Source organism: Salvelinus namaycush, chromosome 21 (genome assembly GCF_016432855.1).
Source record: "Salvelinus namaycush isolate Seneca chromosome 21, SaNama_1.0, whole genome shotgun sequence".
NCBI classification, from domain to species: domain Eukaryota; kingdom Metazoa; phylum Chordata; class Actinopteri; order Salmoniformes; family Salmonidae; genus Salvelinus; species Salvelinus namaycush.
This window is the reverse complement of record NC_052327.1, coordinates 50,068,161-50,093,492: the sequence shown is the minus strand read 5'-3', so window position 1 is coordinate 50,093,492 and position 25,332 is coordinate 50,068,161. Positions and strand designations below refer to the sequence as shown.

The window sequence follows — 25,332 nt, the reverse complement described above, 5'->3', positions numbered from 1 at the left end:
CCCTGCAGTGTGCTGGTTTCTATTGGTGCCTAACGAACATGACCCTGCAGTGTGCTGGTTTCTATTGGTGCCTAACGAACATGACCCTGCAGTGTGCTGGTTTCTATTGGTGCCTAACGAACATGACCCTGCAGTGTGCTGGTTTCTATTGGTGCCTAATGAACATGACCCTGCAGTGTACTGGTTTATATTAGTGCCTAATGAACATGACCCTGGCAGTGTGCTGGTTTATATTAGTGCCTAATGAACATGACCCTGCAGTGTGCTGGTTTCTATTGGTGCCTAATGAACATGACCCTGCAGTGTTCTGGTTTCTATTGGTGCCTAATGAACATGACCCTGCAGTGTGCTGGTTTCTATTGGTGCCTAATGAACATGACCCTGCAGTGTGCTGGTTTCTATTGGTGCCTAATGAACATGGCCCTGCAGTGTGCTGTTTCTATTGGTGCCTAATGAACATGGCCCTGGCAGTGTTCTGGTTTCTATTGGTGCCTAATGAACATGACCCTGCAGTGTTCTGGTTTCTATTGGTGCCTAATGAACATGACCCTGGCAGTGTTCTGGTTTCTATTGGTGCCTAATGAACATGACCCTGCAGTGTGCTGGTTTCTATTGGTGCCTAATGAACATGACCCTGCAGTGTTCTGGTTTCTATTGGTGCCTAATGAACATGACCCTGCAGTGTGCTGGTTTCTATTGGTGCCTAATGAACATGACCCTGGCAGTGTGCTGGTTTATATTAGTGCCTAATGAACATGACCCTGCAGTGTGCTGGTTTCTATTGGTGCGTAACGAACATGACCCTGCAGTGTGCTGGTTTCTATTGGTGCCTAACGAACATGACCCTGCAGTGTGCTGGTTTCTATTGGTGCCTAATGAACATGACCCTGCAGTGTGCTGGTTTCTATTGGTGCCTAATGAACATGACCCTGCAGTGTGCTGGTTTCTATTGGTGCCTAATGAACATGACCCTGCAGTGTGCTGGTTTCTATTGGTGCCTAATGAACATGGCCCTGCAGTGTGCTGGTTTCTATTGGTGCCTAATGAACATGACCCTGCAGTGTGCTGGTTTCTATTGGTGCCTAATGAACATGGCCCTGCAGTGTGCTGGTTTCTATTGGTGCCTAATGAACATGACCCTGGCAGTGTGCTGGTTTCTATTGGTGCCTAATGAACATGGCCCTGCAGTGTGCTGGTTTCTATTGGTGCCTAATGAACATGGCCCTGCAGTGTGCTGGTTTCTATTGGTGCCTAATGAACATGACCCTGGCAGTGTGCTGGTTTCTATTGGTGCCTAATGAACATGGCCCTGCAGTGTGCTGGTTTCTATTGGTGCCTAATGAACATGGCCCTGCAGTGTGCTGGTTTCTATTGGTGCCTAATGAACATGACCCTGCAGTGTGCTGGTTTCTATTGGTGCCTAATGAACATGACCCTGCAGTGTGCTGGTTTCTATTGGTGCCTAATGAACATGACCCTGCAGTGTGATGGTTTCTATTGGTGCCTAATGAACATGGCCCTGCAGTGTGCTGGTTTCTATTGGTGCCTAATGAACATGACCCTGCAGTGTGCTGGTTTCTATTGGTGCCTAATGAACATGGCCCTGCAGTGTGCTGGTTTCTATTGGTGCCTAATGAACATGGCCCTGCAGTGTGCTGGTTTCTATTGGTGCCTAATGAACATGGCCCTGCAGTGTGCTGGTTTCTATTGGTGCCTAATGAACATGGCCCTGCAGTGTGCTGGTTTCTATTGGTGCCTAATGAACATGGCCCTGCAGTGTGCTGGTTTCTATTGGTGCCTAATGAACATGACCCTGCAGTGTGCTGGTTTCTATTGGTGCATAATGAACATGACCCTGCAGTGTTCTGGTTTCTATTGGTGCCTAATGAACATGACCCTGCAGTGTGCTGGTTTCTATTGGTGCCTAATGAACATGACCCTGCAGTGTGCTGGTTTCTATTGGTGCATAATGAACATGACCCTGCAGTGTGCTGGTTTCTATTGGTGCCTAATGAACATGACCCTGCAGTGTGCTGGTTTCTATTGGTGCATAATGAACATGACCCTGCAGTGTGCTGGTTTCTATTGGTGCCTAATGAACATGACCCTGCAGTGTGCTGGTTTCTATTGGTGCCTAATGAACATGACCCTGCAGTGTGCTGGTTTCTATTGGTGCCTAATGAACATGACCCTGCAGTGTGCTGGTTTCTATTGGTGCCTAATGAACATGACCCTGCAGTGTGCTGGTACTAACAGGAGTTGTGTCTCCGTCGGAAACCCCTGGGCTGGCCCGGCCCGTCCAGGTGTTTATCTCCATAGCTTTTAGAACACAGCTGTTGCGGTGAAGACAGCCTGTCCTGGGTCTTATGCTGTCCTCTGTGTGGGACTGAGACCGGATCGCTGCTCTTCGGAACCACAACACCTCTACCACTCACTATATCCAGGACCTTCAGCTCCTTGATGTCCATGGCACTGTGGGAGAATAGACAGTCATATACAGGCTGACGTCCATGGCACTGTGGGAGAATAGACAGTCATATACAGGCTGACGTCCATGGCACTGTGGGAGAATAGACAGTCATAGACAGTCACATAAAGGCTGACGTCCACGGCACTGTGGGAGAATAGACAGTCACATAAAGGCTGACGTCCATGGCACTGTGGGAGAATAGACAGTCACATAAAGGCTGATGTCCACAGCACTGTGGGAGAATAGACAGTCATAGACAGTCACATAAAGGCTGATGTCCACAGCACTGTGGGAGAATAGACAGTCATATACAGGCTGACGTCCACGGCACTGTGGGAGAATAGACAGTCACATAAAGGCTGACGTCCACGGCACTGTGGGAGAATAGACAGTCATAGACAGTCACATAAAGGCTGATGTCCACAGCACTGTGGGAGAATAGACAGTCATAGACAGTCACATAAAGGCTGATGTCCACAGCACTGTGGGAGAATAGACAGTCATATACAGGCTGACGTCCACGGCACTGTGGGAGAATAGACAGTCACATAAAGGCTGATGTCCACGGCACTGTGGGAGAATAGACAGTCATAGACAGTCACATAAAGGCTGATGTCCACAGCACTGTGGGAGAATAGACAGTCATATACAGGCTGACGTCCACGGCACTGTGGGAGAATAGACAGTCACATAAAGGCTGACGTCCACAGCACTGTGGGAGAATAGACAGTCATATACAGGCTGACGTCCACAGCACTGTGGGAGAATAGACAGTCACATAAAGGCTGACGTCCACAGCACTGTGGGAGAATAGACAGTCATATACAGGCTGACGTCCACGGCACTGTGGGAGAATAGACAGTCACATAAAGGCTGACGTCCACAGCACTGTGGGAGAATAGACAGTCACATAAAGGCTGACGTCCACGGCACTGTGGGAGAATAGACAGTCATAGACAGGCTGACGTCCACGGCACTGTGGGAGAATAGACAGTCACATAAAGGCTGACGTCCACGGCACTGTGGGAGAATAGACAGTCATAGACAGTCACATAAAGGCTGACGTCCACAGCACTGTGGGAGAATAGACAGTCACATAAAGGCTGACGTCCACAGCACTGTGGGAGAATAGACAGTCATAGACAGTCACATAAAGGCTGACGTCCACGGCACTGTGGGAGAATAGACAGTCATAGACAGTCACATAAAGGCTGACGTCCACGGCACTGTGGGAGAATAGACAGTCACATAAAGGCTGACGTCCACGGCACTGTGGGAGAATAGACAGTCACATAAAGGCTGACGTCCACAGCACTGTGGGAGAATAGACAGTCATAGTCATAAAGGCTGATGTCCACAGCACTGTGGGAGAATAGACAGTCATATACAGGCTGACGTCCACGGCACTGTGGGAGAATAGACAGTCATAGACAGTCACATAAAGGCTGATGTCCACAGCACTGTGGGAGAATAGACAGTCATATACAGGCTGACGTCCACGGCACTGTGGGAGAATAGACAGTCATATACAGGCTGACGTCCACGGCACTGTGGGAGAATAGACAGTCATAGTCATAAAGGCTGACGTCCACAGCACTGTGGGAGAATAGACAGTCATAGTCATAAAGGCTGACGTCCACGGCACTGTGGGAGAATAGACAGTCATAGACAGGCTGACGTCCACGGCACTGTGGGAGAATAGACAGTCACATAAAGGCTGACGTCCACGGCACTGTGGGAGAATAGACAGTCACATAAAGGCTGATGTCCACAGCACTGTGGGAGAATAGACAGTCATAGTCATAAAGGCTGATGTCCACAGCACTGTGGGAGACAACAGGGAATTCTGGACTGTGAAAATAGAATTGATCTCAACCCTGGTAGACAATCATATTGGTTTGACAACTTTGAAGGTATTTTCTCCTGAATTAATTAATGCGGTGTACATTTGTATCATTTGACAAGAGAGACGTGTGAAACAGCCTGTTATTAGTCCTTGAAACATTTAATTGAAATACTGTAGAATTCCATTATTTCCTGTGAAGGACTGCTCCTACTGGGGAGGGCCAATATGGCCGACCGGTGGCTTCAAAGCCTCTCAATGGCCAATACATAGCATCAGCAATCTAGGGTTTATATGATCGGCTATGAAAAGCCAACTGACATTTACTTCTGAGGTGCTGACTTGCTGCACCCTCGACAACTACTGTGATTATTATTATTTGACCCTGCTGGTCATTTATGAACATCTTGGCCATGTTCTGTTATAATCTCCACCCGACACAGCCAGAAGAGGACTGGCCACCCCTCATAGCCTGGTTCCTCTAGGTTTCTTCCTAGGTTTTGGCCTTTCTAGGGAGTTTTTCCTAGCCACCGTGCTTCTTCACCTGCATTGCTTGCTGTTTGGGGTTTTAGGCTGGGTTTCTGTGCAGCACTTTGAGATATCAGCTGATGTAAGAAGGGCTTTATAAATACATTTGATTTGATTTGATATACATTATTGATAATGCGACATGTAGAAGGGTTGAAACTGTTAATTACTGTTCTCAAAACAATGTCCAGTACAGGCTAGAACACTACAATGCAAGAACATACCGGTAGCGTCCAACTTTGTAGGCTAACTTTCCTTGCTAGCTTACAGCTGAAGCTAACATCAATTCACTACCCAAGTACATCGTTTGTGAAAATATGCTAACCATAAGTGAAAAAAATAGCTGATTACAAACCTTTATTAATTCACTTCGTCTCCCGCGCCTTACGTCTCTTTCAGTCAAGATCATCTTTGCTTGAGCCTCGAACTGACTTTGTGTGAATGACGTCACGGGTCTTAAGAGACAGTGCGCACACTATTTAAAAAAGCTACTGCTTCTTCTATTGCAAATGTTGTTGAGCAGCGCCATAAAATAAGTCCCCATTAGAAAGTAAACAGGTTGTTTTTCATCTGTAGCCTCATTGAAATCAGTTAAAGCAAGATTAATAACTCATTGCATGCACACACGTATTGAATATGTATAACCGATGTGAAATGGCTAGCTAGTTAGCGGTGGTGCGCGCTAGCAGCCTTTCAGTCGGTGACGTCACTTGCTCTGAAACCTTGAAGTAGTGGTTCCCCTTGCTCTGAAAGGGCCGCGGCTTTTGTGGAGCGATGGGTAACGATGCTTCGTGGGTGACTGTTGTTGGTGTGTGCAGAGGGTCCCTGGTTCGCGCCTGGGTCGGGGCGAGGGGACGGACTAAAGTTAAACTGTTACATATGCATTCACCTGTATTGTGAATAGGCCTAAACTACATCTTGATTTATCCAGTTTATCAAGAGAGATTTACCACTCAAATACATTTTTGCCATTATGTTGTTATGTAGTTTGATTGTATGATTGATTCATTAATTTATTAATACATTCATTCTAAAATCAAAAAATGTCAAATGAAATGATATTGAACTCAGAAGATCTATCTGGATCAAGTGCCATTCTTTGACTTTGGCCAATACACCTTTTTTGTTTTTAACTTGGTATAATTTTGGTATCGTTCTGGTATCAAGTATCGTGTTGAATCCAGTGTCATGATACTAAACCTGGTATCGAAGTCAAAATGCTGGTATCATGACAACACTAGCCTACAATTGAGTTATTATAATCATAGTTTCCTGAAAGCGTTGTAATACTATGAAGAAAATATAATTTCCACGAAAATAATAAACAGTCGTACCTAAAAGTGACCTCGGGCACAGGGCACTTGACTCCATTGTGGAAGGGCTGTTTGAGGGAGATGGTCTGGCTGGACTGGTCCACAGACGACACCTCACCTTGGTACACCCCCAGAGTTTCTCCGCAGTTTATCGAGACCAGACTACCCAACCAGTCTGCAGCCATGCTGTCTGGTGACGAGTCAAACCATGGTAAACATGAACACATGTCATGAGAACATTTGAGTTTAAAGTTGAAATAGCTAGCTAACATCTAGCTGACGTTGACAGCTTGCTAACAACATGGCCTCTGACGAGGTCTAATTTTCTCGTTCAGAATGGCAATACATGTCTTATTGTTTCATGTAGAAAAGTAGCCTACCTTTGGTGATATTCCGTATAACGACTGTTTTAATTTAATATTTGAGCAGTTGCCCAAAATGGGCTATTATAATTAAAATAATCAAAGCAAGCGTCCTTAGCTTTGTTTCAGAAGCATGAGCTAGCGTCGCACAACTTCCGGCGCACGTAGCCAAACACATTTCAAAATAAAAGTAGGGTTGCAGACATGAAATACACAATGCACAATGACATTTATGTGTTTGTTATCACATTTAATTTCATGGAGTGAATATTGCTTTAATATATATATATATATATATAATTTATTAAGAGGCTAAGCCGTGGCCTCCCTAGTGCCACAGTGATCTAACACTTCGAACCCACCGGTCATGGCGCAAAATACACTGCTCAAAAAAATAAAGGGAACACTGAAACAACACAATGTAACTCCAAGTCAATCACACTTCTGTGAAATCAAACTGTCCACTTAGGAAGCAACACTGATTGACAATAAATTTCACATGCTGTTGTGCAAATGGAATAGACAAAAGGTGGAAATTATAGGCAATTAGCAAGACACCCCCAAAAAAGGAGTGATTCTGCAGGTGGTGACCACAGACCACTTCTCAGTTCCTATGCTTCCTGGCTGATGTTTTGGTCACTTTTGAATGCTGGCGGTGCTCTCACTCTAGTGGTAGCATGAGACGGAGTCTACAACCCACACAAGTGGCTCAGGTAGTGCAGTTCATCCAGGATGGCACATCAATGCGAGCTGTGGCAAAAAGGTTTGCTGTGTCTGTCAGCGTAGTGTCCAGAGCATGGAGGCGCTACCAGGAGACAGGCCAGTACATCAGGAGACGTGAAGGAGGCCGTAGGAGGGCAACAACCCAGCAGCAGGACCGCTATCTCCGCCTTTGTGCAAGGAGGTGCACTGCCAGCGCCCTGCAAAATGACCTCCAGCAGGCCACAAATGTGCATGTGTCTGCTCAAACGGTCAGAAACAGACTCCATGAGGGTGGTATGAGGGCCCGACGTCCACAGGTGGGGGTTGTGCTTACAGCCCAACACCGTGCAGGACGTTTGGCATTTGCCAGAGAACACCAAGATTGGCAAATTCGCCACTAGCGCCCTGTGCTCTTCACAGATGAAAGCAGGTTCACACTGAGCACATGAGCACATGTGACAGACGTGACAGAGTCTGGAGACGCCGTGGAGAACGTTCTGCTGCCTGCAACATCCTCCAGCATGACCGGTTTGGCGATGGGTCAGTCATGGTGTGGGGTGGCATCTCTTTGTGGGGCCGCACAGCCCTCCATGTGCTCGCCAGAGGTAGCCTGACTGCCATTAGGTACCGAGATGAGATCCTCAGACCCCTTGTGAGACCATATGCTGACACATGCACATTTGTGGCCTGCTGGAGGTCATTTTGCAGGGCTCTGGCAGTGCACCTCCTTGCACAAAGGCGGAGGTAGCGGTCCTGCTGCTGGATTGTTGCCCTCCTACGGCCTCCTCCACGTCTCCTGATGTACTGGCCTGTCTCCTGGTAGCGCCTCCATGCTCTGGACACTACGCTGACAGACACAGCAAACCTTTTTGCCACAGCTCGCATTGATGTGCCATCCTGGATGAACTGCACTACCTGAGCCACTTGTGTGGGTTGCAGACTCCGTCTCATGCTACCACTAGAGTGAGAGCACCGCCAGCATTCAAAAGTGACCAAAACATCAGCCAGGAAGCATAGGAACTGAGAAGTGGTCTGTGGTCACCACCTGCAGAATCACTCCTTTTTTGGGGGTGTCTTGCTAATTGCCTATAATTTCCACCTTTTGTCTATTCCATTTGCACAACAGCATGTGAAATTTATTGTCAATCAGTGTTGCTTCCTAAGTGGACAGTTTGATTTCACAGAAGTGTGATTGACTTGGAGTTACATTGTGTTGTTTAAGTGTTCCCTTTATTTTTTTGAGCAGTGTATGTAGCATCACCAGGATATACACCGAACGCACTGCAACTGTCTCTGCAACGCAACACTGCAAGGCAAACGCAGCGATTCATTGGAATTTAATGTAATTATGGTGTACCAAAATGCAATGATACTGTCGGTGTGTTCGAAGCATAAGACACTGCATCACGGTGTTAGCTGTGCCACTAGAGATCCTGGTTCGAGTCCAGGCTCTGTCGCAGCCGCCCTCGACCGGGAGACCCATAGGGCATAGTACAATTGGCCCAGCGTCAGTGTTTGGCCAGCAGGGATGTTCTTGTCCCGTCTCGCACTAGCGGGCGCATGCACGCTGACATGGTCGCCAGGTGTACAGATTGCTTTGGCTGGCTACCGGGTTAAGCGAGCAGTGTGTCAAGAAGCAGTGCGGCTTGGCTGGGTTGTGTTTCGGAGGACGCACGGCTCTCGACCTTTGCCTCTCCCCCATAAGGGAGTTGCAGCGATGGGACAAGACTGTAAAGGGAGAAAAAGGACAAAAAAAAATAACAAGAGTCTAAACCGTAGTGGGGGGGGTTCTAAGCTGACATATGGAATTGTTATAAAATGGTCATACAATAGGCAATTTAGATTTTGAATTTTAGGACCCCTTTAGTTTAGGTAATAAACAAATTAGACAGTAACAGTCAAAAGACACACCAATTCCAGGGTTTGTCTTTATTTTCTACATTGTAGAATAATAGTGAAGACATATGACCTGGTCTCCACAATCACCTAACCTCAACCCAATTGAGATGGTTTGGGATGAGTTGGACCGCAGAGTGAAGGAAAAGCAGCCAACAAGTGCTCAGCATATGTGGGAACTCCTTCAAGAAGACTGTTGGAAAAGCATTCCAGGTAAAGCAGGTTGAGAGAATACCAAGAGTGTGCAAAGCTGTCATCAAGGCAAAGGGTGGCTACTTTGAAGAATCTCAAAGAAAAAACATATTTTGATTTATTTAACACTTTTTGGTTACTACCGGTACATGATCCCATATGTGTTATTTCATAGTTTTGATGTCTTCACTATTATTCTATAATGTAGAAAATAGTCAAAATAGAGAAAAACCCTTGAATGAGTAGTTTTGTCCAAAATTTTGACTGGTACTATATAAATAAATGATTAGATAAAATATTGAATTTGGCTTAACCTACTATAGCCCATAGAAATAACACAATCATAAATCGGAAAAAAATGACAGTCCAACAGTTTTTCATAAGGAATAAGGTTTTGAAGCGTCTGTCAGGTATCTAGAACATATAAGAAAGCTCAGCAAATATATATATTTTTTTTTACATATTTAAACACTTTTTTAGACACATCTCAACATCAACTGTTCAGAGGAGACTGTGTGAATCAGGCCTTCATGGTTGGATTGCTGCAAAGAAACCACTACTAAAGGACACCAATAAGAATAAGAGACTTGCTTGGACCAAGAAACACGAACAATGGGCATTAAACCGGTGGAAATGTGTCCTCTGGTCTGATGAGTACAAATTTGAGATTTTTGGTTCCAACCGCCGTGTCTTTGTGAGACGCAGAGTAGATGAACAGATGAGCTCCACATGTGTGGTTCCCACCGTGAAGCATGGAGGAGGAGGTGTGAGAGTGCTTTGCTGGTGACACTGTCTGTGATATATTTGGAATTTAAGGCACACTTAACCAGCATGGCTACCACAGCATTCTGCAGCGATACGCCATCCCATATTGTTTGCGCTTAGTGGGATTATCATTTGTTTTTCAACAGGACAATGACCCAACACACCTCCAGGCTGTGTAAGGGCTATTTGACCAATAATCAGAGTGATGGAGTGCTGCATCAGATGACCTGGTCTCCACAATCACCTAACCTCAACCCAATTGAGATGGTTTGGGATGAGTTGGACCGCAGAGTGAAGGACAAGCAGCCAACAAGTGCTCAGCATATGTGGGAACTCCTTCAAGAAGACTGTTGGAAAAGCATTCCAGGTAAAGCAGGTTGAGAGAATACCAAGAGTGTGCAAAGCTGAGGATCCCCATAACACTTGTAGGAGAACACCATTTTGTTTGAGAGAATCTCCCCCTTTTTCACAGTGGGGGTTCACATTAGTTTATAGACCGAGAGGTTCGGAATGCTACCAACAGAAGTTGTCACATCAGCGTTTTTCCGACTTCAGACGAGCAGAGCAAAGCGGAGAACACCATCATGTTTGTTAGAGTCTCCCCTTTCCATAGAGCGGTCATGGGTCTCACAAACACAGCTGTAGCTCCTCTACCTTCCACCGCAGATTTCGGAAGGCCGCCATAGGCAGATGCGGAAGGCCGCCATAGGCAGATGCGGAAGGCCGCCATAGGCAGATGCGGAAGGCCGCCATTGGCAGATGCGGAAGGCCGCCATTGGCAGATTTCGGAAGGCCGCCATTGGCAGATTTCGGAAGGCCGCCATTGGCAGATTTCGGAAGGCCGCCATTGGCAGATTTCGGAAGGCCGCCATTGGCAGATGCGGAAGGCCGCCATTGGCAGATGCGGAAGGCCGCCATTGGCAGATGCGGAAGGCCGCCATTGGCAGATTTCGGAAGGCCGCCATTGGCAGATGCGGAAGGCCGCCATTGGCAGATGCAGTGGATTGAGACACATCCAATACAAAAACAAAAATATCTCTATCTTAAACTGACGGATTTGATGGGTATTTTTTTGTATCATCTTACTTAGATTGACGCACTGGTGCGTCAATAGACTCTAGGGGGATTTATAATGTGATGATTTGACAGTAAAGTAATAACTGGTTTGGTTGATAAAATACTTGTTAAATTACCCATGAAGTCACATCAGATATGGTGTGAATGAGAGGAGGTCTATATGACTAAATACAGAGATGTATTGCGTTCATGACTACACACGTGATTTATGTGCGACAGCTGACTGAGCTGGAAGACATTTTCTCTCAAAGCTAACACCGACAGGTAACTGCCAAAATAAAGGAAACACATGAGTAAATGAGGGATACAAAGTATATTGAAAGCAGGTGCTTCCACACCGGTGTGGTTCCTGAGTTAATTAAGCAATTAACATCCCATCATGCTTAGGGTCATGTGTAAAAATGCCAAGTTGCCCATTATTTAGGCTACCATGGCTAGAAGAAGAGATCTCAGTGACTTTGAAAGAGGGGTCTCAAAGGAACATAGTGTGTGTGTGTGTGTCTCAGTCACCAGATCTCAACCCAAGTGAACACTTTTGGGAGATATTGGAGCGGTGCCTGAGACAGCGTTTTCCCAACACCACCATCAACAACAAAACACCAAATGATGGAATTTCTCATGGCAGAACGGTGTCGCATCCCTCCAATAGAGTTCCAGACACTTGTAGAATCTATGTCAATGAGCATTGAAGCTGTTCCGGCGGCTCGTTGTGGCCCAACGCCCCTGTTAAGACACTTTATGCTGGGGGTTTCCTTTATTTTGGCAGATACCTGTATGTTATGATCTCAGTGGCGTGCAGTATTTCCCGCTGTCCTGTTGAGACAGAGCAAATAACAGTGTGTTATAATACAGCTCATTGTCAAGTCATCATTCATCTCACACCCGTCATGTCCCATACCAACATACAAACACAACTTCCTTTAAATCATGTGCATACCGGCGTCTTTATTCATATCTATACAATAGGTTTACTTATTCCAAATGACGTTAAAGATTGTGACTAATGCCATATACCTGAATACATCAATCTTACTGTAATGTTTTGACAATGATTACTTTACCATAAACATGAAACACAAATATTTATTTCACGATGCTCGGTTGCAATGTGTGAGTGAATCAATTAGTAAATGTACTGGTTTTTTTTTTTTTCATGTCAAGCGTGGGTCTTGCTAGTCTCCACAGAGTGGTGCTCCTGTCATCTCATCGTGTCAACAAACAGTAGGCAGGCTACTGAAGCAGTGAGGTCACAGGGAGACAATGTAGCCGGCCCAGGGATTGGACTTAGCTCACCCACGCTCTGCAACGCTCGTCCCTCTGTATGCGGGTAACCATGACTACCGTCTGCCAGGGCTGCACTCTCAACAGCTCCCTGGCTCCCACAATCAGGGCAGCTGACGGACAGCAGTAGGGACAGAGCTATTAAACAAGAGAGGGCTTGAACAGCAAGGTAAGAGACAGCTTTCTCATATGGTATACTTACTCACTAAAGATTTGGTTTTCTGGTTATGGTAAGTATATTTAAAATGTTTATTTGCCATTCTAAAATATTAGTTACTTCTTTGTGTGCTTATTAATAACAGTAGGCCACATGTGAACTGTATGTAGATGTAATACATTTACTCAGTGTACAGAAGGTTAATTCACCCAGAAAACATTTGTTATTGCGTCCACATTTGTTTTCCTTGTAAGGGTTTGTTTTTTTTCTCTTTCAAATTCTATTTGACTGCAACACAAACACAAGGCATTTGGAGTCCAGTCAGTGGGGTTATAATTAACTGCACTGCATTGTTAAAGATTGGGTGTGAACTCAGAGCAGAACAAACAAACACTGGAAAAGTCAAGGCATTTTTTTTTCTCCATGAATAGTAGTAATAATAGCAGACTACGAACTGCCACTAACATGAGACTCAATCAATCCTTGTCCCCTTTTTCCACCCTCTGGCCAGGGGCCTGTCGATACAGTCTGTGCCGGATGGACTTGGCCCAGCTATGGGGGGGTGAGGACCGCGGCCTCTCCCACGTGGAAGGCAGGGATGAGTTCGGAGGACTGGGTGTTAAACCCTTCAGTCGTTCCCTCATCCCTCTCAGAGACTCTCGTCCACTCGTCCTCACCGATCTGGACATGTGGGACAGCAGGTCTCACTTTAAATCTCAGGTAAGGAACGATTTGTGATTTATGTAGGTGACTTATAAATTTGTGTTATGAATTAATTATTTAGATCATGGTGAGGCATTTTTGAGTGATGTTTTGTTCTGTTAGTCCTCAGCATGGAGTATGGCATGTATGACTGGAGGGTTCCTCTCCAAAATGAGCACCAGGTATGAACAGAAACTTTTTTGTAGCCTTAAAGACATAAAGTTAGTTTTTAACCTCTAGGTTGTACTTCTATTCAAGGCTGCACCTTGACCCTGGGTTGGTTTGAGCACTGCCTTTCCCTTTAAAAAAGGTAGGTTTACTCAAAGCGTCTTGTATAATTTGATATTGATGACATCTGTTTCATGTGTCCTAGCACCTCCGTTAATGGCAGAGATGGTGGCTTCAGCAGACAGAGTGACCCAGGGCTGGGTAAAAGAAGATGGCAGTCGATGTCTCGCCTGGCCCCTGAGGGCGCCCCCCGGTCCCTCTCCCCTGTCTCCCCAGGGGTTGAGCTAAGAGCAGCCCTGGAAGAGAGTGGCTTTAGGTATGAGCCTTTATAACGCCTTATAACAAGGTACTTAGAGAGACATAACATATTATAACCCTTTATAATGCCTTATTATAATGTTATTAGATAGACATAACCTACTGTATTATGAGCCTTATAACAAGGCATTATAAATATAATGGATAAATATAAGGTATTTATGTTATCTTATTATAAGATACTACTTAGGGAGACATAGAATGTTATAAGCCTTATAATAAGGTATTATAAAGTCTCATATACACTTAGAACCTGTAATAAAGCTTCTACACCATGCTTCTACACCTGCATTGCTTGCTGTTTGGGGTTTTAGGCTGGGTTTCTGTACAGCACTTTGAGATATCAGCTGATGTAAGAAGGGCTATATAAATACATTTGATTTGATTTGATAAAGCATTGTATCTGCAGGCGGGCAGAGCTGGTGCAGAGGCTGCGGGAGGCCCATGGGCGTCTTGACAGCCAGACAGACCTGTTGAAGAACAGACACACACAGCTGCAGCATAGCAGTAGTACTGCACAGCTGCTGGAGATGAAACACAAGGTAAGTGAAGGATCTCTGGACTTAAAAAGAGACATACTGCGGTTTAATGATTCAGAAAGTCTGCTGTCTCTGTGTACGCTCTGAACTGGTCTTTAATGGCCATAACGTACTCTTCACTTCTATCCGGTACAGCCAGAGTTCCCTCTCAACGTTTCTTCCTTCTTGGAAGTTTTTGAACACCATTGTACCTGCACTTGCTTTTTGAGGTTCAGGCCAGGCCTTGTCTTGTTTCTGGGGTTCAGGCCTTGTCTGGTCTTTGCGGTCTAGGCCAGGTTTTGTCTGGTCTTTGGAGTCTAAACCAGGTTTTGTCTGGTCTTTGGAGTCTAAACCAGGTTTTCTCTGGTCTTTGGAGTCTAAACCAGGTTTTCTCTGGTCTTTGGAGTCTAAACCAGGTTTTGTCTGGTCTTTGGAGTCTAAACCAGGTTTTGTCTGGTCTTTGGGGTGTAAACCAGGTTTTGACTGGTCTTTGGGGTCTAAACCAGGTTTTGACTGGTCTTTGGGGTCTAAACCAGGTTTTGTCTGGTCTTTGGGGTCTAAACCAGGTTTTGTCTGGTCTTTGGAGTCTAAACCAGGTTTTGTCTGGTCTTTGGAGTCTAAACCAGGTTTTGTCTGGGATTTGGGGTCTAGGTCAGGCTTTGTCTGGTCTTTGGGGTGTAAACCAGGTTTTGACTGGTCTTTGGAGTCTAAACCAGGTTTTGTCTGGTCTTTGGGGTCTAAACCAGGTTTTGTCTGGTCTTTGGGGTCTAACCAGGTTTTGTCTGGTCTTTGGGGTCTAAACCAGGTTTTGTCTGGTCTTTGGGGACTAAACCAGGTTTTGTCTGGTCTTTGGGGTCTAAACCAGGTTTTGTCTGGTCTTTGGGGTCTAAACCAGGTGTTGTCTGGTCTTTGGGGTCTAGGTCAGGTGTTGTCTGGTCTTTGGGGTCTAAACCAGGTTTTGTCTGGTCTTTGGGGTCTAGGTCAGGCTTTGTCTGGTCTTTGGGGTTCAGGCTCACCCCTCAACCCGTTTGTCCCACAGCAGCTGGCAGATGCAGTGAGTGCTCTTGAGCAAGAGAAGGAGGCAGCTGAGTTGAGCCGGTTTGAGGAAAGCCGACGTCGAGGAGAACTGCAAGACAAGTGAGTACAATGACTAAGCCGCTAAGAATGGCATTCATGGTATTGAATGAGTTCATGCTTTTCTCAAATCCCTGTGTAGATGAACAGGACAGCTATTCACCATGCAGGGGCCATTTCCATTTCAATTCAGTCATTTCAGGAAAAAATATATATAAAATTTAACTTCCTGAATGGACCGAATTGAAATGGATTTGACCCCAACCCTGCTATTCACCTCAGTTTTCAAACCTGATATAAAGAACTCCCAAAAGAGACGTCAGTAAATTCCATTTATATGTCCATTTGAAGGGTTCTTCAACTGGAGAGGGACATGTCGAAGATGAGATCGTCTCTCGAGAGAGGGAGTGTTATCAAACCTGCGGCCCCAAGAACTAACAACAACCCACTCAGCAGGACCTTACCTGTTACACAACAAGACTTGTTCAGAGATGTACACTGTTTAACCTCATTGTAAAAAATAAAATAAAACTCTTTGGGTCCTTGATCTGTTTGTGCAACTCCTCTGATTGTTGTCATAACGACCATTAGAGCTGATACAACTCAAACAGATCTGGGACCAGGTTACTTGTGGATAACCTTGTTTAGAGTAAAAACCCCACGTATGGTTCAACTTTAAAGCAGCACTACATCCATATGGATGATTTTACAGTGTGTCTGTGTGTCCGTGCAGGGGAAGCAAAAAGCAGAGAGAGAGCTGTCCGGACTGAGAGAGGCCCTCAGAGAGGCCGAGGAGAGAGCAGAGGCCCTGGAGACAGAGAGAGACTTTCATCAACTACGCACCTCTAAAGAGGTGAGTCCAACAACTAGCCTCGTCTAATGGAGTTTCTGTCCAAAATCACACCCTATTCCCTGTAGTGTCCACGACCTTTGACCGAGGATTAAAGGCCCTAGTCTGTCTGTGTTGTCTTGACAACTGCTGTGCTCATTGTTAACATTATTTAACTAGGCAAGTCAGTTAAGAACAAATTCTTATTTACAATGACGGCCTACCGGAGAACAGTGGGTAACTGCCTTGTTCAGGGGGCAGAACGACAGATTTTTACCGGGTCAGCTCGTAGATTCGAATTAGCAACCTTTCGGTTACTAGTACAACGCTCTAATGAACAGGCAGCTTTTAAATCACTGATGTACAACAAGAGAAAAAGGGGTCAGAGAACACTTCCTTGTGGTACTCCACAGTTTATACAGACTCTTCTATTCCTATTCATCTTTGTATCTCCAGCCCCATTCTCTCCCTACCTCCCACTCTGTGTCTCCAGCCCCGTTCTCTCCCTACCTCCCACTCTGTGTCTCCAGCCCTGTTCTCTCCCTACCTCCCACTCTGTGTCTCCAGCCCTGTTCTCTCCCTACCTCCCACTCTGTGTCTCCAGCCCCGTTCTCTCCCTACCTCCCACTCTGTGTCTCCAGCCCTGTTCTCTCCCTACCTCCCACTCTGTGTCTCCAGCCCCGTTCTCTCCCTACCTCCCACTCTGTGTCTCCAGCCCCGTTCTCTCCCTACCTCCCACTCTATCTCCAGCCCTGTTTTCTCCCTACCTCCCACTCTGTGTCTCCAGCCCTGTTCTCTCCCTACCTCCCACTCTGTGTCTCCAGCCCTGTTCTCTCCCTACCTCCCACTCTGTGTCTCCAGCCCTGTTCTCTCCCTACCTCCCACTCTGTGTCTCCAGCCCTGTTCTCTCCCTACCTCCCACTCTGTGTCTCCAGCCCCGTTCTCTCCCTACCTCCCACTCTGTGTCTCCAGCCCTGTTCTCTCCCTACCTCCCACTCTGTGTCTCCAGCCCCGTTCTCTCCCTACCTCCCACTCTGTGTCTCCAGCCCTGTTCTCTCCCTACCTCCCACTCTGTGTCTCCAGCCCCGTTCTCTCCCTACCTCCCACTCTGTGTCTCCAGCCCCGTTCTCTCCCTACCTCCCACTCTATCTCCAGCCCTGTTTTCTCCCTACCTCCCACTCTGTCTCCAGCCCTGTTCTCTCCCTACCTCCCACTCTGTGTCTCCAGCCCTGTTCTCTCCCTACCTCCCACTCTGTGTCTCCAGCCCTGTTCTCTCCCTACCTCCCACTCTGTGTCTCCAGCCCTGTTCTCTCCCTACCTCCCACTCTGTGTCTCCAGCCCTGTTCTCTCCCTACCTCCCACTCTGTGTCTCCAGCCCTGTTCTCTCCCTACCTCCCACTCTGTGTCTCCAGCCCTGTTCTCTCCCTACCTCCCACTCTGTGTCTCCAGCCCTGTTCTCTCCCTACCTCCCACTCTGTCTCCAGCCCTGTTCTCTCCCTACCTCCCACTCTGTGTCTCCAGCCCCATTCTCTCCCTACCTCCCACTCTGTGTCTCCAGCCCCGTTCTCTCCCTACCTCCCACTCTGTGTCTCCAGCCCCGTTCTCTCCCTACCTCCCACTCTGTGTCTCCAGCCCTGTTCTCTCCCTACCTCCCACTCTGTGTCTCCAGCCCCGTTCTCTCCCTACCTCCCACTCTGTGTCTCCAGCCCCGTTCTCTCCCTACCTCCCACACTGTGTCTCCAGCCCCGTTCTCTCCCTACCTCCCACTCTGTGTCTCCAGCCCCGTTCTCTCCCTACCTCCCACTCTGTATCTCCAGCCCCGTTCTCTCCCTACCTCCCACTCTGTGTCTCCAGCCCCGTTCTCTCCCTACCTCCCACTCTGTATCTCCAGCCCCGTTCTCTCCCTACCTCCCACTCTGTGTCTCCAGCCCCGTTCTCTCCCTACCTCCCACTCTGTATCTCCAGCCCTGTTCTCTCCCTACCTCCCACTCTGTGTCTCCAACCCTGTTCTCTCCCTACCTCCCACTCTGTGTCTCCAGCCCCGTTCTCTCCCTACCTCCCACTCTGTGTCTCCAACCCTGTTCTCTCCCTACCTCCCACTCTGTATCTCCAGCCCTGTTCTCTCCCTACCTCCCACTCTGTGTCTCCAACCCTGTTCTCTCCCTACCTCCCACTCTGTGTCTCCAGCCCCGTTCTCTCCCTACCTCCCACTCTGTCTCCAGGCTACAAAACACATGCTGCAGCACTTTTCACCTACCTTTCTCTCCCTACCTCCCGCTCTGTGCATCCAGGCTCAGAGGACAGTGTTGAACCAGACAGAAGAAGTGAACCAGAGACTGGGTCGTGCCTTGCAGACCCACAGTGAGCTGCAGGACCAGCTGAGTGAGGCACGCAGTAAGCTGGGTCAGGCCACTCTGGTGAGTGGCAGGGTTGGGGTCAATTCCATTTCATTTCAGGAAACCTTTATTCATCACTCAAAGGGACATACAAGCATTAACTCTAGTCCTGGACTAAAAAAAAACATAGTCAATGGACGTTCTTTTTGAATCCTGAGGACTGAGTTTAATCAGTGTCTGGGAAATCAACCCAGAGTCCTCTTGCACTCCACTGACTGGTCCTAACCACCCTCTCTGTCGAGCAGGAGAGGGACCTTCTGACCTCCAAGGTGTTGCGTCTGGAGGACAGTGTGGAGGACCTGAAGATCAAGCTGACCGGAGCCATGTCTGACAAGGACCACTTACTGCAGGTCTCCCAGCTAAACACTGTGGCCCCAATCCTAACTTCACATCCATGCATGATGAGTTATCGTGCAAATCCTCCGTTAACATCCAAGGCGTAATCATCGAGATAAGGGCATGCATCTCGAGTATAACGATGCAAAGATCCAAAGTATTTGTGCATAGATGTTTTGTCTTGGTGAACACCTGCGTATGTTCTGTCATGTATGCTGTACAGGAGAAGGCAGACCTGCACCAGCACGCTCAGGATCTGGAGCTGCAGTTGGAGAGGGCCCAGAGAGGCAGGGAAGGCTACACAGACCAGGTGTGTGAGCTCAGCAACCAGCTGGCCGAGGCCAAGGCCCACACCAACAGGCAGGGGCAGGAGACTGTGCAGATGAAGCAGGAACTTCTGACTGTGACAGAGGTGTGAAGTTTGAAAGAACTTGGTTTGGTTATGGACTGTGATGTAGCTGGTTTCAAAATTCAGGGAATAAAAAAAAAGGGAAACTTTCTATTAAAACATTTCTGAAACGTTCCATATATATTTACCAGAACAATGCACCCTAAAAGGGGAAACTTTCCATATATATTTACCAGAACAATGCACCCTAAAAGGGGAAACTTTCCATATATATTTACCAGAACAATGCACCCTAAAAGGGGAAACTTTCCATATATATTTACCAGAACAATGCACCCTAAAAGGGGAAACTTTCCATATATATTTACCAGAACAATGCACCCTAAAAGGGGAAACTTTCTATATATATTTACCAGAACAATGCACCCTAAAAGGGGAAACTTTCCATATATATTTACCAGAACAATGCACCCTAAAAGGGGAAACTTTCCATATATATTTACCAGAACAACGCACCCTAAAAGGGGAAACTTTCCATATATATTTACCAGAACAACGCACCCTAAAAGTGGAAACTTTCCATATATATTTACCAGAACAACGCACCCTAAAAGTGGAAACTTTCCATATATATTTACCAGAACAATGCACCCTAAAAGTGGAAACTTTCCATATATATTTACCAGAACAATGCACCCTAAAAGGGGAAACTTTCCATATATATTTACCAGAACAATGCACCCTAAAAGGGGAAACTTTCCATATATATTTACCAGAACAATGCACCCTAAAAGGGGAAACTTTCCATATATATTTACCAGAACAACGCACCCTAAAAGGGGAAACTTTCCATATATATTTACCATAACAATGCACCCTAAAAGGGGAAACTTTCCATATATATTTACCATAACAATGCACCCTAAAAGGGGAAACTTTCCATATATATTTACCAGAACAATGCACCCTAAAAGGGGAAACTTTCCATATATATTTACCAGAACAATGCACCCTAAAAGGGGAAACGTTCCATATATATTTACCATAACAATGCACCCTAAAAGAGGAAGCTTTCCATATATATTTACCAGAACAATGCACCCTAAAAGGGGAAACTTTCTATTAAAAACCCTATTTCTAGTCCTAGTTGTGTGCCTGTTGGTTCCACTTGTTGAGCTGAATTTTTTTGTACTCTGTGACTGAATTTTCTACCTGCTTAAGTGTTCCATATCCCGTCTGAATGTTTAACCACGTCTATCTCTTTGATATTGGACAAGATGAATGAAAAGATGACATCAGAGCTGGAGATGGTCAGACAGAGGCTGGAGTCCTCATTGTCTCAGCTGCATGAGCTGGGGGCGGAGAGAGTCATCCACACCAATCAGATCGCAGCTCTGGAGACGGAGCGCTCGCAGCTGATTGGAGAGAAGGAGGAGTTGACGAGTGCTATTGGACGGGATGGAAGACAGGAGGAGGAAGTGACAGAGTTGAGGGAGAGTTGCTGTCAGCTCAGGTGAGAGGAATAACAGACTGCAGATGTACATTTGGAGATCACCACTTGGTATCATAGCCTTAAGCCCAAATCAACACCTAACGGTGACCTCGACCCCTAGGCCAAGATCCTAGATGACAATTTCACCAGAGTGCGAGATAGAGATACCACCCGCTGTTGCGGTGACTGTATTGCCGCCACACTGGCAGTCATGAGTCAGGACCGCAGTAAAATTGCACGTGACCGTTGAGTCTCCTCTTGTTCACTTTGTACATGCGTTGGTAGTACCCAACTCGCTAACGACCATCAGGTCACTAATGGCCTGGTTCTCAGGGCTCTATTGTCCCTCCATCAGGTCACTAATGGCCTGGTTCTCAGGGCTCTATTGTCCCTCCGTCAGGTCACTAATGGCCTGGTTCTCAGGGCTCTATTGTCCCTCCATCAGGTCACTAATGGTCTGGTACTCAGGGCTCTATTGTCCCTCCATCAGGTCACTAATGGCCTGGTTCTCAGGGCTCTACTGTCCCTCCATCAGGTCACTAATGGTCTGGTACTCAGGGCTCTATTGTCCCTCCATCAGGTCACTAATGGCCTGGTTCTCAGGGCTCTATTGTCCCTCCATCAGGTCACTAATGGTCTGGTACTCAGGGCTCTATTGTCCCTCCATCAGGTCCTAATGGCCTGGTTCTCAGGGCTCTATTGTCCCTCCATCAGGTCACTAATGGCCTGGTTCTCAGAGCTCTATTGTCCCTCCATCAGGTCACTAATGGTCTGGTACTCAGGGCTCTATTGTCCCTCCATCAGGTCACTAATGGCCTGGTTCTCAGGGCTCTATTGTCCCTCCATCAGGTCCTAATGGCCTAGTACTCAGGGCTCTATTGTCCCTCCATCAGGTCCTAATGGCCTGGTTCTCAGGGCTCTATTGTCCCTCCATCAGGTCACTAATGGCCTGGTTCTCAGGGCTCTATTGTCCCTCCATCAGGTCACTAATGGTCTGGTACTCAGGGCTCTATTGTCCCTCCATCAGGTCCTAATGGCCTGGTTCTCAGGGCTCTATTGTCCCTCCATCAGGTCACTAATGGCCTAGTACTCAGGGCTCTATTGTCCCTCCATCAGGTCACTAATGGCCTGGTACTCCGGGCTCTATTGTCCCTCCATCAGGTCACTAATGGCCTGGTTCTCAGGGCTCTATTGTCCCTTCATCAGGTCACTAATGGTCTGGTACTCAGGGCTCTATTGTCCCTCCATCAGGTCACTAATGATCTGGTACTCAGGGCTCTATTGTCCCTCCATCAGGTCACTAATGGCCTGGTTCTCAGGGCTCTATTGTCCCTCCATCAGGTCCTAATGGCCTGGTTCTCAGGGCTCTATTGTCCCTCCATCAGGTCAATAATGGCCTGGTACTCAGGGCTCTATTGTCCCTCCATCAGGTCACTAATGGCCTGGTACTCAGGGCTCTATTGTCCCTCCATCAGGTCCTAATGGCCTGGTACTCCGGGCTCTATTGTCCCTCCATCAGGTCACTAATGGCCTGGTTCTCAGGGCTCTATTGTCCCTTCATCAGGTCACTAATGGTCTGGTACTCAGGGCTCTATTGTCCCTCCATCAGGTCACTAATGGTCTGGTACTCAGGGCTCTATTGTCCCTCCATCAGGTCACTAATGGCCTGGTTCTCAGGGCTCTATTGTCCCTCCATCAGGTCCTAATGGCCTGGTTCTCAGGGCTCTATTGTCCCTCCATCAGGTCAATAATGGCCTGGTACTCAGGGCTCTATTGTCCCTCCATCAGGTCACTAATGGCCTGGTACTCAGGGCTCTATTGTCCCTCCATCAGGTCACTAATGGCCTGGTACTCAGGGCTCTATTGTCCCTCCATCAGGTCCTAATGGCCTGGTACTCCGGGCTCTATTGTCCCTCCATCAGGTCACTAATGGCCTGGTTCTCAGGGCTCTATTGTCCCTTCATCAGGTCACTAATGGTCTGGTACTCAGGGCTCTATTGTCCCTCCATCAGGTCACTAATGGTCTGGTACTCAGGGCTCTATTGTCCCTCCATCAGGTCACTAATGGCCTGGTTCTCAGGGCTCTATTGTCCCTCCATCAGGTCCTAATGGCCTGGTTCTCAGGGCTCTATTGTCCCTCCATCAGGTCAATAATGGCCTGGTACTCAGGGCTCTATTGTCCCTCCATCAGGTCCTAATGGCCTGGTACTCAGGGCTCTATTGTCCCTCCATCAGGTCCTAATGGCCTAGTACTCAGGGCTCTATTGTCCCTCCATCAGGTCCTAATGGCCTGGTTCTCAGGGCTCTATTGTCCCTCCATCAGGTCAATAATGGCCTGGTACTCAGGGCTCTATTGTCCCTCCATCAGGTCCTAATGGCCTGGTACTCAGGGCTCTATTGTCCCTCCATCAGGTCCTAATGGCCTAGTACTCAGGGCTCTATTGTCCCTCCATCAGGTCCTAATGGCCTGGTTCTCAGGGCTCTATTGTCCCTCCATCAGGTCACTAATGGCCTGGTTCTCAGGGCTCTATTGTCCCTCCATCAGGTCACTAATGGTCTGGTACTCAGGGCTCTATTGTCCCTCCATCAGGTCCTAATGGCCTGGTTCTCAGGGCTCTATTGTCCCTCCATCAGGTCACTAATGGCCTAGTACTCAGGGCTCTATTGTCCCTCCATCAGGTCACTAATGGCCTGGTACTCCGGGCTCTATTGTCCCTCCATCAGGTCACTAATGGCCTGGTTCTCAGGGCTCTATTGTCCCTTCATCAGGTCACTAATGGTCTGGTACTCAGGGCTCTATTGTCCCTCCATCAGGTCACTAATGATCTGGTACTCAGGGCTCTATTGTCCCTCCATCAGGTCACTAATGGCCTGGTTCTCAGGGCTCTATTGTCCCTCCATCAGGTCAATAATGGCCTGGTACTCAGGGCTCTATTGTCCCTCCATCAGGTCACTAATGGCCTGGTACTCAGGGCTCTATTGTCCCTCCATCAGGTCCTAATGGCCTGGTACTCCGGGCTCTATTGTCCCTCCATCAGGTCACTAATGGCCTGGTTCTCAGGGCTCTATTGTCCCTTCATCAGGTCACTAATGGTCTGGTACTCAGGGCTCTATTGTCCCTCCATCAGGTCACTAATGGTCTGGTACTCAGGGCTCTATTGTCCCTCCATCAGGTCACTAATGGCCTGGTTCTCAGGGCTCTATTGTCCCTCCATCAGGTCCTAATGGCCTGGTTCTCAGGGCTCTATTGTCCCTCCATCAGGTCAATAATGGCCTGGTACTCAGGGCTCTATTGTCCCTCCATCAGGTCACTAATGGCCTGGTACTCAGGGCTCTATTGTCCCTCCATCAGGTCCTAATGGCCTGGTACTCAGGGCTCTATTGTCCCTCTAACCACTTTGCCATCAATGCAAATGAAATGGAAAATCACATCAAACATAAACAGTACGTGCTTTTAAAAACTCACCTCGCTGTGATGGATCAATTTGAAGAAAGAATTTGAACGACAGGTTTGAAACAGAGTGGAAAACATGGTCACTGTGGATGTTGTTTCAAAGCCTAACACAATGAAATGGACGGCGCTTTCTAAGGTGGACGATTCATTCAAAAACATCCATAAGCATATTATAGCTGATGTGTACACATAGGCCTATACATGAACCCAAGCCTGAATAAAACAAAACCTGAATAAAAATAATGACTGTGCCATTATACAATACATAACCTAATACATACCGAAGGCAGAATACATTTTTTTTAAATGGGGGGGGGGGGGGGGGGATTTAAGAGATCCTTTGTACATAATTGGTCTAGCCTATTCTCCAAAATTAAACAAATTCTAGTAATCCCTTTTGATTGTGGGTATTATTATCATGCATACTGGATGGACTGGTTACCTTCTGCTACGCTCCAACACGTTCTATCCATGAGTCTGAGAGAGCACGTATGCCTTGGCGATGCAGTTGGTTCACTTTTGCATGACAATGACCGGCTGACACAATTTCATGACCGCCACAGGCCTATTTACACCTATCCAATCCTCTCAGATCTACACAAGTGCATTGTGGGTAGAGGCTAGGGGTTGATTTGTGTTTCGTAATGTCTTTAACACTCTCACACAACAACTATGGACATGTATTAATGATTGTCATCACTAACGTCAATAACATCATATCACCAGTGAATCCCAGGATGCCTTGGAGTCAGAGAACCAGAGGCTGCACGAATGCTGCCTGGCCTTGGAGGCGGAGCTCCTGGAAAAGGAGGAGGGGCTGTGTCAGAAGGGGGAGGAGCTGCAGCGGTTGGAGTCTGAGTCAGCTCAGAACATGGAGGAGCTTAGGGGTGTGGCCTCACACTGGAGCGAGAAGTGGCAGGATGTGGCTATGGCGTTACAATCCACCCAGGCAGAATTAGAGGAACTCAGAGAGAAGAACCCTGGAGATACAGTAAGATGAGATCGTCTCCAATGTACCGTGGCTGTAGATGTAGTAAATAAAAACGGTAA

At 47.2% G+C, this 25,332-nt stretch overlaps 2 protein-coding genes across 2 annotated transcripts; one reads left to right on the top strand and one right to left on the bottom strand.

Moving 5' to 3' along the window:
- Positions 1–2,249: 2,249 nt before the first annotated feature.
- On the bottom strand, positions 2,250–6,664 carry LOC120066775 (enhancer of mRNA-decapping protein 3-like). The gene is made up of 3 exons (XM_039018242.1): positions 6,535–6,664; positions 6,176–6,344; positions 2,250–2,472 (listed from the first exon to the last, which is right to left on the bottom strand). Exons 2-3 carry the CDS (start codon positions 6,337–6,339, stop codon positions 2,250–2,252), a joined length of 387 nt encoding a protein of 128 aa, XP_038874170.1. The 5' UTR covers positions 6,340–6,344; positions 6,535–6,664.
- A 5,659-nt stretch (positions 6,665–12,323) lies between these two features.
- LOC120065954 (myosin-11) lies at positions 12,324–25,290 on the top strand. Its single transcript, XM_039016995.1, has 13 exons — positions 12,324–12,598; positions 13,098–13,306; positions 13,412–13,470; positions 13,662–13,832; positions 14,244–14,376; positions 15,392–15,489; positions 15,778–15,919; positions 16,160–16,279; positions 18,547–18,672; positions 18,897–19,001; positions 19,211–19,399; positions 20,614–20,849; positions 25,009–25,290. The coding sequence occupies exons 2-13, from the start codon at positions 13,124–13,126 to the stop codon at positions 25,280–25,282; spliced, it is 1,836 nt and encodes a 611-aa protein (XP_038872923.1). The 5' UTR covers positions 12,324–12,598; positions 13,098–13,123; the 3' UTR covers positions 25,283–25,290.
- Positions 25,291–25,332: the final 42 nt, after the last annotated feature.

Excerpts from the sequence above, each read along its gene's own strand:
- LOC120066775 (XM_039018242.1), bottom strand. The coding sequence starts at position 6,339 with ATGGCTGCAGACTGGTTGGGTAGTCTGGTCTCGATAAACTGCGGAGAA. Across the intron at positions 2,473-6,175 it reads GTGCCCGAGGTCACTTTTAG|TGCCATGGACATCAAGGAGC; the intron begins GTACGACTGTTT and ends ATTCTCCCACAG.
- LOC120065954 (XM_039016995.1), top strand. The coding sequence starts at position 13,124 with ATGGACTTGGCCCAGCTATGGGGGGGTGAGGACCGCGGCCTCTCCCAC. Across the intron at positions 13,833-14,243 it reads CTGGAAGAGAGTGGCTTTAG|GCGGGCAGAGCTGGTGCAGA; the intron begins GTATGAGCCTTT and ends TTGTATCTGCAG. Across the intron at positions 15,490-15,777 it reads CGAGGAGAACTGCAAGACAA|GGTTCTTCAACTGGAGAGGG; the intron begins GTGAGTACAATG and ends GTCCATTTGAAG.